The sequence below is a fragment of the Orycteropus afer genome, unplaced genomic scaffold (assembly GCF_000298275.1).
Source record: "Orycteropus afer afer isolate SDZICR_OR568_19922 unplaced genomic scaffold, OryAfe1.0 scaffold00188, whole genome shotgun sequence".
Taxonomy (NCBI): Eukaryota; Metazoa; Chordata; class Mammalia; order Tubulidentata; family Orycteropodidae; genus Orycteropus; species Orycteropus afer.
In genome coordinates this window covers 2,448,094-2,464,107 of record NW_006921775.1, presented here as the reverse complement: position 1 = coordinate 2,464,107, position 16,014 = coordinate 2,448,094, and the positions used below count along the sequence as shown (strand labels likewise).

The window sequence follows — 16,014 nt, the reverse complement described above, 5'->3', positions numbered from 1 at the left end:
CTTACTGTGGTGGCTTGTGGGTTGCTGTGAGGCTGGAGGCTGTGCCATTGGTGTTTAAAATGCCAGCAGGGTTGCACTTGGTTTTTAACGCAGCTTCCAGACTGAGACAGACTCAGAAGAAGGAAGAGGCCATCCACTTCTCAAAGAAGTGGCCAGGGAAAACCTTATACAGATATACATTTAGAGAGAGAAGGAGAGAAAAAATAAATGATAAAGCAAATGTGCCAAAAAGTTAACATTTGGGTAATCTGGGTAAAGGGCATACAGGAAATCTTTGTACTAATTTTGCACTTTTTTGTAAAGCCTAAAATTATTTCAATTAAAAGTCTTTTAGAAAGTGCTAGTTTGTTCTGCTCGGATCGTCAGAAATGATGTTATAGACATCCTCTTGAACCTAAGGACCCATCAGAGCCTAGGGAGGGTGTAAAGGTTAAGAGCAGAATGTGGGTTCTTGGGTCACACTGCTTAGGGTCTAGTCCTGGCACTGTTGCTTCTAATGTCCCCAAGGCATGTAAATTACTGCTCAGGGTTGTTGGAAGGATTTGGTTGGAGAAGGTAAATAATTTGGTGTAGTATGTGGTATAGCTCCTGGCCTATGGTGAGCCCTCCATAAATGTCATCTTTATTATTGCCTCCTTCACTCATCTTGCAAGTGAGGAGTAATGGCCAGCATGGGAATTTGAAATACTGATGTAGAAAATTACCTCAATGCCAACTCCTTGACATGTTGGTTTTTTTTTTTTTTTTTTGTCCCCATGAAGGCAGGGTGGCCACTGCAGTGGGCGTGGATGTGCCTGACAAGATGAAGAACCAAATCCCTGTGGTGCTCTTGGCCTGTGGCTCCTTCAACCCCATCACCAACATGCACCTGCGCTTGTTTGAGGTGGCCAGAGACCACCTACACCAAACAGGTCAGTCCTGAGGTCCAAGTCCAACAAAAGAACTGGTGGGTTGGTCCTCGTAAAGATATGTTGGCTGCTGTCATCATCATCATCATTGTTAAAAGTACTTGATATATTCGTTTACAACATAACCTATAGCATACATTTTCTCTGTTATATTCAGAGAGTTCCCCATTCTTAGCTGGCACGGGTACAAGTCATATCCTTGGTTGTAGAATCAAACACTTCTCAGCCCCCACCCCCTTCTCCACCCCACTGACTTCACATTATCCATGAATGCTAAAAAGACACTAGGCACTTTATAGCACCTATGCCTCAATTAGGGCATCCCAGCTGGTGCTCCCAACATTTACCTACACAGCCAGATTAACAGCAGCATGAGCCTTTGAGAGTTCCTACAGCTCTGTAGGGTGTCCCTGGGTGGTGCAAATGGTTAAACTTTTGACTTCTAGCTGAAAGGTGTCAGTTTGAACTCCTCCAGGGCACCTTGGATCACAGGCCTGGTGATCTGCTTCTAAAAGGTCACAGCCTTGAGAACCTTAAGCATCACTTCTCTCTGCACTCATGAGGTTGCCATGACTCAAAATTGACTCAATGGCAGCTAACAATACCAACCACAATTACTCTGTGGTATGTAATCAAAGATTCAGTAATGAGGATTTTGACATTTTCTCCTTTAAAAGAATAGATCTTAGGTGGTTACAAATTAATAATCTTATATATAGGTCATTTCCAATGCAGATGGCTTGACTTTGCCAGAAATATTTAATCAGCTAGAAATATTTAATCTGGGAATGTTTCATTCTTTGACTTTTCATTTTATCAGTAAGGGAGCAAAATGGCATTTGGAATCTGTGTGATTATTTCCAAAGAATATAAGTCATTTCTATGTTGATGTCAGATACATATGAAAGTATTTATTTATTATATATTTATTTTTATGTATTGTTCAAAAAAAGGTGCTTTTAAGGGCATTTTTTAAACATCAGAATCATTTCCCATTTACTTTTAATACAGAAAAAAGTTAGTAATTGTGTAACATGTGAATAATAATATACTTGAAAAAATTGTATGTAAGTGTTGGTTTATTTTAAGAAGATGTCTTTGTTTACAAAACATAATTTTTTTTATTATTTAAAAAGTGAACGTGGCTGTTTATCCTTAGTAAATTGCTCTAACAATGGAATAAAAAAATGCAAACAATGCAGTTAAAACTGGTCAATGAACATTGGTAGGAAGTATGCCAAAAGAGAAATATAAATGGCCAATATACTTGAGAAAAGATGCTTACCATCACTAATAATGATCAAAAATGCAAATAAAATCAAGATAAAACACCACAAGGTTGTAAGTACTCTAAGGACAGCAACTGCAGCTGCTTGAATGGCACAAAATTGATCCCATCAGTTGCTGGGCTTATAGTCATGCTCAATAAATACCTGTTGAGGGAATGTTGTGGACTGAATTGTATCCCTCCAAAGTATGTTAGAATCCTAATCTCTATACCTGTGGATGCAATCTTGTTCAGGAATAGGGGTTTCTTATTATGTTAATAAGGCCATATTAGTGTAGGGTGTGTTTTAAACTTAATCCCTTCTGAATTATAAAATCATACAATTTTATAATTCAGAAGGGATTAAGTTTAGGACACAGATTAGACACAGAAGCAAACACAATGAGGGGACAGCTATAGATTGCCAAGGAACCTGGGACCACCTGGACTACAGAAGCTGAAAGAAACAAGGATCTTACCCCAGAACCAACAGAGAGAGATCATTTCCCTAAAGCCAGTGTCCTGAATTTGGACTTCTAGCCTCTTGAAGTCTAGAAAATAAATTTCTGCTCTTTAAAGCCACCAGCTTGTGGTATTTCTGTTATAATAGCGCTGTTATTGTTGTTTTTTGCCATTGAGTCAGACCCCTCCTTGGGTTTCCAAGGCAGTATCACTATGGAAGTAGATTGCCCAACCTTCTTTCCAAGGAGTGGCTGGTGGGTTTGAACTGCCAGCCTTCTGGTTAGCAGTCAAGTGCCTCAGGCACTATGCTACCAGAGCTCCATATAATAGCTCTAGGTAACTAAAATAAGGAGTAAATAGTTTTAGCTAATGAGATTGGCAAAGATTAAATATTGACAAAATTCAATGCTCCCAGGATAGAGAAGCAAACACTCTCATGTACTGGTAGTGCTAGGATGAATTCTAAGCATTCTTGAAGGGCAATTTAGTGTTCTGTGTCAAAAAAAATTAAATGTCTATACCCATACCCATAATTAGGAGAAAAATTAACCAATTGAAACCAAACAAGAACTAACACAGATGTTAGAATTGCCAGATAAAGATATAAAAATAGTTATTATAATTATACTCCATGTGTTCAAAAAGTTAAATAGAGACATGGAAAATATAAAATGAACCCAGATCAAGCTGTTAGAGATGAAAACTACTGTGTGTTGAATTTGAAAATAAGCTGAGTAGGATTAACAATAGACTGGACATTGCAAAAGAAAAAGTGAGCTAACTTGAAGATACAACAACAGAGACTATCCAAAATGAAACACATAGAGAAAGAATAATGAAAAGAGATAAGAAAAAAAAGGAATATCTGTAAGTTGTAGAATTAACTTCAAGCAGTTTAATGTATTTGTAATTGGAATCTTTGAAGGAGAAAAGAGGAGGAAGGGTAACAAAATTGTTTTTATTCTCCTGGAAATCCAGAATTCTGGGTTCATGGAATTGGGGTGACCACTAAGCCATCTGTCCTTAGGTATTCATTTGAACTTTGAAGAACCTGTTCCATGGAATCAGCTTCAGGTCAAACTAATAGCTTAGTAGGCAGCTTAGTGGAGAGTGTTTAGCTTTAGTCATTGAGTTCTTTTGGAAAATGATCTACGTGCAGCCAGCTTGTAGAAGCAGGCACTCCAGGGTCTGGCTAGAGGCTGTTTTAGGATTTATGGCATGTCCTTGGTGACTGTTTTATAACCTGCCCTGTGCTTTGATGCTATTTCTTGAGAAATTACCGTAACAGTTTAATTATCCCTTTCACTATCCCCTTTTCAGAGCACCTTCCTAACATGTTTGGGTTATGCTGCCTAATTCAAATCATATGTACTCACAATAAATATGTTCCATGACACTAATTTTTGGTGTTTCTTTAAGCATTTAGATTTTTGACAGGGGAAAAAGGAAAACTATTTGAAGGAATGACTGAAATTTTTGCAAATTTCATAAAATCTTATAGTCCACAGATCCAAGTAGCTCAACAAACCCCAAGCACAAGAAACATGAAGAAAATATCACCAAGGTAAATCATAATCAAATTTTCACAACCAGTAATAAAGAGAAAATCTAAAAAGTAGTAGTAGAGGAACAAAGCTAAGGATGACAACTAATCAGCTGTCCTTTTGTATAAGCAATGCAAAAGGAAACACAGTATAACGTCTTAAAGTACTGAAAGAAAGACTGTCAGCCTAGAATTCTGTATCCAGTGACAATATCTTTCAAAACTGAAGACAAAATAGAGAGATTTTCAGATATACAAGAGCTGAAAGAACTCACCACCAGCAGACCTACACTACAAGAAATGTTAAAGAAATTCTTCAGGTAGAAGAAAATAATACCAGTAGAAATATGGATCTACACAAAGGAATGAAGAACATTGGAAATGGTAACCACATGGGTAATTATATAAGATTCTTTTCTTATTTAAATTTCTTCAAAAGATTATTGACTATTTAAAATAAATAATAACAGTGTATTATGGTTTATAATGTGTAAAAGTAAAATGTATGACAACGGCAGCATTAAAGCTGGGAGGGGAGAAAAGGAAATATGCTTTGTAATGTTCTTAAATGTAAAATGGTATCGAATTACTAAAGGTACACTATGATATGTGATATTAGAGTGGGTGGATCCATGATGTTATGGGTAACATTGCAAACAATAGAAATTCCAGAACACTTGATAGTGCTCATGCGGAACCTGTTGTACATAACCAAGATTCAGTCATTTGAACGGAACAAGGCAATACTTCATGGTATAAAATAAGGAAGGGTGTGTATCAGGGTTGTATCCTTTCTCCATACTTATTCAATCTGTATGCTCAGCGAATGATCTGAGAATCTGAACTATATGAAGAATACAAGATCAAAATTGGAGGAAGACTCATTAATGACCTGCAGTATGCAGATGACACAGCCTTACTTGCTGAAAGTGAAGAAAGCTTGAACCACTAATTGATGAAGATCAAAAACTACTTACTGCCTTTGATATGAATTCTACTGCAACATAAAGAAAACAAAAATCATCACAACTAGACCAATAAGCTACATTATGTTAAACAGGGAAAATATTGAAGTTGTCAAGGATTTAATTTTACTTGAATGCATAATCAAGGCCCTTAAAAGCAGCAGTCAAGAAATCAAACAATGTATTGCATTGGGCAAATCTGCTGCAAAAGACCTCTTTATAGTGTTAAAAAGCAAAGCTGTCACTTTGAGAAGTAAAATTAGTGTCACAGAATGTATGTGTCTGCACATGACCCAAGCTAGAGTATTTTCGTTCACTTCATATGCATGTGAAAGCTGGACAATGAATAAGGAAGACCAAAGAAGAATTGATGCCTTTGAATTACGGTGTTGGCAAAGAATATTGAAAACACCAGGGACTTCCAAAAGAACAAACAAATGTATGTTGAAAGTACAGCCAGAATGCTCCTTAAAAGCAAGAATGGCAAGCCTGCATCTCACGTACTTTGGGCATGTTATCAGGAAGGACTAGTCCCTGGAGAAGGATATCATGCTTGGTAAATTAGAGGGTCAGTGAAAAACAGGAAGATCCTCAATGAGATGGATTGACATAATGGCTGCAACTGTGGCCTCAAACTTAGCAAAGAGTATGAGGCTGGCACAGGAGCAGGCAGTGTTTCATTCTGTTGTACATAGGGTCACTGTGGGTCAGAACTGAATTAACAGCACCTAAAAACACAACAGTCTATGATCTCACTGTCACTGCCATCGAGTTGGGTCCAACTCATAGCGACCCCTCCTTGGGTTTCTGAGGTGGTATCACTACGGAAGTCGATTGTCCAACCTTCCTTCTGAGGAGTGGCTGGTGGGTTTGAACCACCAGCCTTCACAGACTATGATAAGTTAGATGTATACTATAAACTACTAAAATAACTAAGTTACAGCTAACAAGCCTACAAAGGAGATAAAATCAGAGTATACTGAATCCAAAAGAAGACTGAAAAATAGCAAAAAGGAAACAGAAAAAAAATGATAGGACAAATAGAAAACAAATAACAAATGATAGACTTAAACCTAACCATAATAATATTTACATTAAATATTAGTAGTGTAACCACCCTTATTTAAAGGCAGAGATCATCACAGTGGATAAAATAAGCTAGATCTACATGGTGCCTATGGAAAACACACTTTAAATATAAAGACACAAATAGGTTAAAAGTAAAAGAATGGGGAAAATTACCCCATACTACCACTAATTAAAGGAGCTCTGGTTGCGTAGTGCCTAAGGCATTTGACTGCTAACCAGAAGGTTGGCAGTGCAGACCCACCAGCCACTCCTTAAAAGGAAGGTTGGGCAATCTACTTCTGTAAAGATTTACCACCCTGGAAACCCAATAGGGGTTGCTATGAGTCATAATCGACTCGATGGCATAGAGTTTGGTTTTGTGTTTGGTACCACTAATTAAAAGAAAGCTGGAGAGGATATAGTAGTATTAGAGAAGGTAGATTTCAGAGCAAAGAATTTTACCAGGGATAAAGGAGATCATTTCTTAATTACATAGTGGTCAAGTCATCAAAAGGAAATAACAATCTTAAATGTTTTGTTTTTAATAATAGTATTTTTAAATGCATTAAGCAAAAATATATAGAACTGCAAGGAGAAATAGATAAGTACACAATTACAGTCAGATATTTCAATACCTCTTCCTCACCAATTGATAAAATTAGCTACATAGAAAATTAGTTAGGATATGGAAGACTTCAACAACAATATCAACCAACTTGATCTAGTTGATGTTTATAGGATACTCCACCAAACATCAACAGAATGCACATTATTTTCAAGAACATACAGAATATTTAGCAATATAGACCCTATTCTGGACCAGAAAAGAAGTCTCAATAAATACTGAAGGACTTAAGTCATACAAAGTGTTCTCTGCTACAGTGGAATTAAATTAAAAATCCATAATAGAAAGATTTCTGGAAAATCCCAAATATTTGGAAACAAAATAGCACAGTTCTAAAATCCCATGCATTGCCATAAAAATAAAAATGGAAATTATAAAATATTTTTACCTGATTAAAATTAAAGCAGATCATATCAAAAATTTTGGGGTGCCACTAATGTAACTTTATAGCACTAGAAATCATCTTAGGAAAAAAAAGTCTCAAATCAATGTCTTCAGCTTCTACTTTGAGAAACTAGAAAGAGAAGGAAAAATGAAACACAAAATAAGCAAAAGCAAAGAAATAATAAACATCAGAAATCAATAAAATAGAAAACAGAAACACACTAGAGAAAATTGATGGAACCAGGAGCTGTTTCTTTGAGGAAATCAACAAAATTGATAAACCTCTAGCCAAACAATTGGGGAAAAATGAAGGCAGGTATAAATTACTACTATCAGGAGTTAGAGAGATATCAGAACTGCGGATTCTACCAATATTAAAAGGACCCTAAGGCAATATTAGGAGCTCTGGTAGCATAGTGGCTCAGGCACTTGACTGCTAACCAGAAGGCTGGTGGTTCAAACCCACCAACCACTCCTCGGAAGGAAGATGGGGCAATCTACTTCCATAGTGATATTGCCTAGGAAACCCAAGGAGGGGTCGCTATGAGTCGGGGCTGACTCGATGGCACAAAACAACAACAACAACAACAAGGCAATATTATGAAGAATTTTACGTCTATAAATTCGACACCTTTGTTGGAATCAACAAATCCCTTGAAAGACATACTACCAAACCTCATTCAACATGAAATAAATAACTTGAATAACCCTGTATCAATTAAAGAAATTCAATTTGAAGTTAAAAAACTTTCCCACAAAGAAAAAGATGGCTCCATTGGTGAGTTCTACCAAGCGGTTAAGGAAGAAATAATAGCAGCTGTGCTCAAACTCTTCCAGTAGATGAAAGAGGAGGAAATACTTCCCAAATCCATCTGTGAGCCAGGATTACTCTGCTATCCAAACCAGACAAAGAATGCCAAGAAAAGAAATCTATAAAACTATATACCGATATCCTTCATGGGCATAGGTTCAAAAATCCTAAGCAAAATTTTTATAAATCACATCCAAATACACATAAGAAGGATAACATATCATCACAAGATGGAGCTAATCCTTGAGATACAAGGTTAGTTTAATACTCAGAAACTGATCAGTGTAAGTCAATATATTAACAAACTAAAAAAGAAAGAAAGAAAAAAGATTATCTCAATGAAAAGGCAATTGTCAAAAGCAGTTGTCAAAAATACACTGAAAGGCAATTGCCAAAAGCCAACATCCATCTCTGATTTTTAAAAATAGATAAACAAAAAACTCTCAGCAAATTAGGAATAGAAAGGAACTTCCTCAACCTGATTTTAAAAAAAGAAAAGATGCCTATGAAAAACAAGGGCTTGTGCATGAGTGTTCAGGACAATCTTAATTAGGATGGCCCTAAACTGACAACTGCCTAAAAGTCCATCAACATGTGAGTGGAGAGACAAATTTTGATTTCTCTCTGTGGTCGTTTGAACCCACTAACTGCTCTGTTGAAGAAAGACAAACCAGTCTGATTTTGTAAAGATTTACAGGCTTGACAACCCAGTGGGGGTTGCTATGAGTCAGTGTTGACTTGGTGGCGTGAATTTGGTTTTTGGGGTTTGGTGTGATAGAATATTACTGAACAATAAAAAGGAATGAATCAACAGCATAGATGAATCTCAAAATAATTATGCTGAAAGAAGCCAGACCAGAAAGACTGTATACTAGATTTCATTTATATAAAATTCTAGAAAACGTAAACTAAACTACAATGACAGAAAACCGATGAGTAGTTGGGAATTGAGGCAGGAGAAAAGGGCAGGACTGAGGTATTTCAAAGTGGCACAGAAAACTTTTAGAGCTGATGGATATATTCATTATCTTGATTGTAGTGTTGATTTCACAGGTGTATACTTGTGAAAACTTATCAAATTATGTCCCTTAAACATGTGTAGTATATTGTATGTCAGTTATACCTAAAAAAATAATACCAAATTAAAAAATAAAATAAAAAGACTCCACATATAAAATGTGATAAATTCTGTAGGACAAATGACCCAGTTTCTTTAACAAATAATTGGCAAGAAAGAAAGAAGAATTAGGAACTGTGTAGAGTAACGGGGACTTAGGAGACACATAAACCAAATACAGAGGCCCTGGGTGGTGCAAAGGATTAGCAGGCTGGGCTGTAACCAGAAGGTTGGGGGGTTTCAAATCCACCCAGAGGTGCCTTGTAAGAAAGGTGTGACAATCTGCTTCTGAAAAATAAGCCAACGGAAACCCTATGGAGTACCCTGATACACTTGAGACAGCAGTGAGTCAGGATCAACTGGGTGACGACTGTTTCTTTTAAACAAGCACAACATACAGACCTTATGTGAATCTTTTTTAAAACAAATCAAATATACAATGATATTCATAAGAGTCAAGAAAATTTGAATACAGACTGGATATTAGATGGTAGAAAAGAATTATTGTATAAGTTTAAGGCCAATTGTTGTGTTATGTTAATTATACCTTATATCTGGAAATAAAATATGTACCCATGGGTTTCACTGCTCAAAATTTATCCTGGGCAAATGTGTGGGAAAAAAAAAGAAAGAAAGAAAAATAATATTCCATTTGAGGGAAAGAAGGAAATGCATTTGTGATATATATTATTTCTGCTGTTACCCAGTAGTTTTAAAGAAGGTGTTATTCAGTTTCTATGTTTTTGCTCCTTTTCTATTGATCTTCCTAATGTTGATTTCTAATTTTATAGCATTGTGATCTGAGAAGATGCTTTGCAGTATTTCAGTGTTTTTTTTTTTTTAATTGTGATTTGGGTGAAGATTTACAGAGCAAATTCACTTTCCATACAGCAGTTCACATTCACTTTGTCTCATGACATTGACCACAGTTTACCACAATGCAACAGCTCCCCTCCCACTTCCTCCCCATAGTTACCTCTTCCCAGTGTCCATCCCTCCATGGGCTCCTGCCCCCTGAGCTGTCTACCTGTGCATAAGCAGCCCTTCTTTCTCCCATGATTGTTCTTTCCAAGGCGTGTAGCTACTTGAGGTAAATGTTCAACTCATATGCCTGTCTTTTGTTTGACTGGAAACCACAGGTGTGGGTTCAATTCCAGACCCAAAGGGCAGCTGGGGGCCATAGTCTCAGTGGTTCCACCAGACTCTATTGGATCAGCAAACCTGGTCCCCCCTTTTTTTTCCTCCAAATGATTTTGAGTTTTATTCCACATTGTTCTCCCTCTCTATCAAGGATCTCCTACATAGATCCCCTTCCAAGTGGATGACAGTGGTAGCCAGGCACCATCTAGTTCTTCTGATCTCGTAGTCATATAGGTATTTCAGTGTTTTAAAATTTGTTGAGGCTTTCTTTGTGGCTTAACATATGGTCTACCTGGAGAGTGTTCATGTGCACTGGAAAAGAATATATATCATGCTGTTTATGGAAGAAGTGCCCTGTTTATGTCTATGAGGTTAAATCAGTTGATTGTGTTGTTTAGTTCTTCTGTATCTTTGTTGACTTTCTTTCCAGTTGTTCTATCTTTCATTGAAAGTAATGTATTAAAATCTCCTAACTATTACTGTGGAATCATCTATTTGTCCTTTCAATTGTGTTAAAGTCTGATTTGTGTATTTTGGGAATCTTTCATTGGGTTCATAGATATTGATTATGATTATGTCCTTTGTTCGACTGATCCTTTAATCATTATGTAATGTCCTTCCTTGTCTCTTACGATGGCTTTTCTCTTAATGTCTATTTTACCAGAAATTAATATTACCACTCCTGCTCTTTTTTGATTGCCATTTGCTTGATACATCTTCTTCCAACCTTTGATTTTCAGTCTGTTTCTGTCTTTGTGTCTAAGGTGAGCTTCTTGTAGACAGCATATTGATGGGTCATGTTTTCTTATCCAGTCTTCAACTCTACATCTCTTGAGTGTTGTGTTTACTCCATTTACATTTAGCAGTCAGGGCTCACGGCCAGATCAGGTCAGTGGGAGAGAGACCCCAGGCAGGAAACAACAGCCGGCCAATGGCCAAAATAGGTAAAATGGGTAACCCTCAGGCAGGAAGCTAAGGGAGATGAACTTGTCTGTTAGTTTGTCATACTGTGGTGGCTTGTGTTTTGCTGTGAGGCTGGAGGCTGTGCCATCAATGTTTCAAATGCCAGCAGGGTTGCCCATGGTGGGCGGGTTTCAGTGGAGCTTCCAGATTGAGACAGACTCACAAGGAAGAGGCCATCCACTTCTCAGAATTGGCCGATGAAAACCTTATGAATAGCAGAGAAACACTGTCTGATACATTGCTGGGAAACTTTATGAATAGCCCTGAATCATTGTCTGATACAGTGTTGGAAGATGAGCCCCTCAGATTGGAAGGCACTCAAGATATGGCTGAGAAAGGGCTGCCTCATCAGGGTAGAGTCAACCTTAATGATATGGATAAAGTAGAGCTTTCAGGACCTCCATGTGCTAATGTGGCACAACTCAAAATGAGAAGAAACAGCTGCAAACATCCATTCATAATCAGAACGTGGAATGTATGAAGTATGAATCTAGGAAAATTGAAGGTTGTCAAAAATGAAATGGAACACATAAAGATTGATATCCTACCCATTAGTGAACTGAAATAGACTGGTTTTGGCCATTTTGAATCAGACAACAATATGATCTACTATGCTGGGAATGACAAATTGAAGAGGAATGGTGTGGCATTGATCATCACAAAGAATGTTTCAAGATCTATCAAGATCTATCCTGAAGTACAATGCTGTCAGTGATAGGATAATATCCATATGCCTACAAGGAAGACCTGTTAATACTACTATTATTCAAATTTACTCACCAACTATGAAAACCAAAGATGAGGAAATTGAAGATTTTTACTAACTTCTGCAGTCTGAAATTGACTGAATGTGCATTCAAGATGTGGTGATTATCACTGATGATTGGAATGCAAAAGTTGGAAACAAAGAAGGATCACCAGTAGTTGGAAAATTTGGCCTTGGTGATGAAATGACCCTGGAGATCACATGATTGAATTTTGCAAGAATAATGACTTACTCATTGCAGATACCTTTTTCAACAACACAAACAGTGGCTATACACATGGACTTTACCAGATGGAGTACACAGGAATCAGATCGACTTACCTGTGGCAAGAGGCAATGGAAAAACTCAGTATCTTCAGCCAAGACAAGTCCACGAGAGCCAAAATATGACCATGAATATATCCCTCCTGAATTTGGAGACCTTCTAAAGAATAGATTTGATGCCTTGAACACCAATGACAGAAAACCAGAAGAATTGTGGGATGACATCAAGAACATCATCCATGAAGAAAGCAAAAGGTCATTAAAAAGATAGGAAAGGAAGGAAGGACCAAAATGTATGTCAGAAGAGACTCTGAAACTTGCCCTTGAATGAAGAGTGGCTAAAGCAAATGGAAGAAATGACAAGATAAAAGAGCTGAACAGAAGATTTCAAAGAGCAACTTGAGAAGACAAAGTCAGTTATAATGAAATGTGCAAAGACCGGGAGTTAGAAAACCAAAAGCGAAGAACACAGTCAGCATTTCTGAAGCTGGAAGAACTGAAGAGGAAATTTAAGCCTCAAGTTGCAATATTGAAAGATTCTATGGGCAAAGTATTGAGTGATGCAGGAAACATCAAAAGAAAGTGGAAGGAATATACAGAGTCACTGTACCAAAAAAAAAAAAAATTGGCCAGTGTTCACACATTTCAGGAGGTGGCATATGAACAAGAACTAATGGTATTGAAGGAAGAAGTCGAAGCTGCAATGAAGGAATTGGCAAAAAACAAGGCTCCAGGAATTGACGGGATATCCATTGAGATGTTTCAACAAGCGGATGCCGCACTGGAGACACTCACTCAGCTATGCCAGGAGATTTGGAAGACAACTACCTGGCCAACTGACTGGAAGAGATCATATTTTTACTCATTCCAAAGAAAGCTGATTCCACAGAATGTGGAAACTATTGAACAATATCATTAATATCAAACAGAAGTAAAATCTTATTGGAGATAATTCAAAAATGGTTGCAGCAGTATATTGACAAAGAACTTCCAGAAATGCAAGCTGCATTCAGAAAAGGACGTGGAATGAGGGATATCATTGCTGATGTGTGATGGATCTTGGCTGAAAGCAAAGAATACTAGAAAGATGTTTACTTGTGTTTTATTGACTATGCAAAAGCATTTGATTGTGTGGATCATAACAAATTGTGGATAACATTGAGAATAGGAATTCCAGAACACTTAATTGTACTCATGAGGAACCTGTACATAGATCAGGAGACTGTTGTTGAAACAGAACAAGGGGACACTGCCTGGTTTAAAATCAGGAAGGGAGTGTGTCAGTGTTGTATCCTTTCACCATACGTATTCAATCTCTACACTGAGCAGATAACCCGAGAAACTGGTATATATGAAGAAGAATGTGGCATCAGGATTGGAGGAAGAATCATTAACAACTTGTGATACTTTGATAACACAACTTTGCTTGCTGAAAGTGAGGATGACTTGAAGTACTTTCTGATGAAGATTGAAGAATACGGTCTGCAGTATGGATTGCATCTCAATATAAAGAAAACAAAAGTCCTCACAACGGGACCAATAAACAGCATCACAATAAATGGAGAAAAGACTGAAGTTGTCAAAGACTTCTTATTACTTGGTTCTATAATCAGTGCCAATAGAAGCAGCAGTCAAGATATCAGACGTATAGCACTGAGCAAATCAGCTGCAAAAGACCTCTTACAGGTGCTGAAGAGCAAAGTCCTTGAGGACTAAGGTCTGCCTGACACAAGCCATGATATTTTCAATTACCTCATATGCATATGAAATCTGGACAATGAATTAGGAAGACTGAAGAAGAGCCGATGCTTTTAAGTTGTGGTGCTGGAGAAGAATGCTGAAAATACTGTGGACTGCTAAAAGAACTAACAAATCTGTCCTGGAAGAAATGCAGCCAGAATGCTCCTTGAAAGCAAGAATGATCAGACTTCACCTCACCTACTTTGGTCATGTTGTAAGAAGAGACCATTCCCTGAAGAAGGATATCATGCTTGGTAAGGTGGAAGGTCAAGGAAAGAGGGGAAGGCCCTCAACAAGATGGATTGACACAGTGGCTACAACGATGGGGTCAGGTATAGTTGGGATCATGGAGCTGGAACAGTACTGGGCAGTGTTTCATTTTGCTGTACATAGGGTTGCTGTAAGTCAGAGATGACTCGACAGCACCTAACAACAACATATTCATTGTAATTATAGACAAATGTGAATTCATTGTTGTTATTTTGTTGTATGTTTTTTTCATGGTGTTGCTCATTTCTTTGTTCCATATAATTTTCTATGCTGAGCTCATTTTGTTTATTAATTTTTTTATCATTTCCTTCATTACTGGTGTTTTAGTATTTGTTAAATATTTGTGTCTCTCCTCTTTGTATTTTGATGTGAGAGTTTATTATTTTTCTTTGAGATTACTCTATGATTTATAATTTTCTTCCCAAATTTACAACAGTCTGTTTTATCTCGCAATTGGCTTGACTTCCAAGCCATTTGAGAGTTTTGTACCTACACTGTTTACTCTCTCTTTTTGGTTTGTAGTTGTGCTCATTTGCCAATTGATGTCTCTGGTTCCCTATTTACAGTCTTGTAAGCTTATTTTATTTTGGATACATATACAGTTGGCTTGGTTTCTGGGTTCTGCCATTAGGTGTGTTAGTTATTGGTTGCTGTCTGCTGTTGTTTGTTCTCTGTCCAAAGGGACTCTCTTTAGCATCTCTTATAAAGTTGGTGTGGTTTTAACAAATTACCTTAATTTATGCTTATCTGGAAATGTCCTAATTTCACCATAATATTTGAGGGATAATTTTGCTGGGTATATAATTCTTGGTTGGCAATTTTTTTCTTTTAGGGTTTTATGTATATCATCCCAATGCCTACTCACTTGCATGGTTTCTGCTGAGAAATCACAGCTGAGTCTTATTTGTGCTTATTGTGCTACTTTCAGGATTCTTTCTTTGTCTTTGGTTTTGGTGAGTTTGATTACGATATGTTGTGGTGATTTTCTTTTGGGGTCTATCATGTTTGGGGTTCGTTGAACTTCTTGAATGGATATAGTCTCATCTTTAATCATATTAGGAAAATTCTTTTCCAACAAATCTTCAACAATTTTCTTTGTGATTTTACTTGTCTCTTCCTGTTCTAGAATTCTGATTACATGTGGGTTATTCTTCTTCATGGTATCCCATATGAATCTTAGGCTTTCTTCGTTTTATTTTGATCTTTTTTTTTCTGATGATCCCTTAACAAAATAGTATGGAGGTATTTGTGTTCAATCTCATTAAGTCAGTCTTCCATTGATTGAATTCCACTTCTTTGCTCATTCAATGTGTTATCTATTTCTGAAATCTTAGTATTAATCTTCTGGATTTCAATTTGTTGTTTTTGTATCGTTTCTAATTTATTGTTTATTCTGTCAGTTTGTTCTTCTGTTGTTTTCCTAAATTGTTCTAGAATTTTGTCTGTGTTTTCCTTAATCAGTGTTTTACTTGATCTGTCTCTCAATCCATTGAAGGTACTAATATATAATTCTTTTGAATTCCTTATCATAGAATTCCAATGCTGCTTCTTCCTCAGGAATGTTTTCTTAGTTTGTATCATCATCCTTTGTTTCTACTATTTTATCTTGCTTCTTTGTGTGGACTGGGATGGTCATTTATCTCATAGACATTGTGATGTCATTCTATTTATATTTAACTGGTGGTTATTTGTTGGTGTGATTCATCAAAGTTTTTTTTTTT

The 16,014-nt window shown here is 36.9% G+C and overlaps 1 protein-coding gene across 1 annotated transcript in view; it reads left to right on the top strand.

The window, feature by feature from the left end:
- Positions 1–802: 802 nt before the first annotated feature.
- Positions 803–16,014, top strand: part of NMNAT3 (nicotinamide nucleotide adenylyltransferase 3) — a 123,525-nt gene continuing 108,313 nt past the window's right edge. The window contains exon 1 of the mRNA XM_007947514.1: positions 803–911. Within this exon, the coding sequence (XP_007945705.1) occupies positions 803–911 (109 nt within the window). The remainder of the gene's footprint in view (positions 912–16,014) is intronic.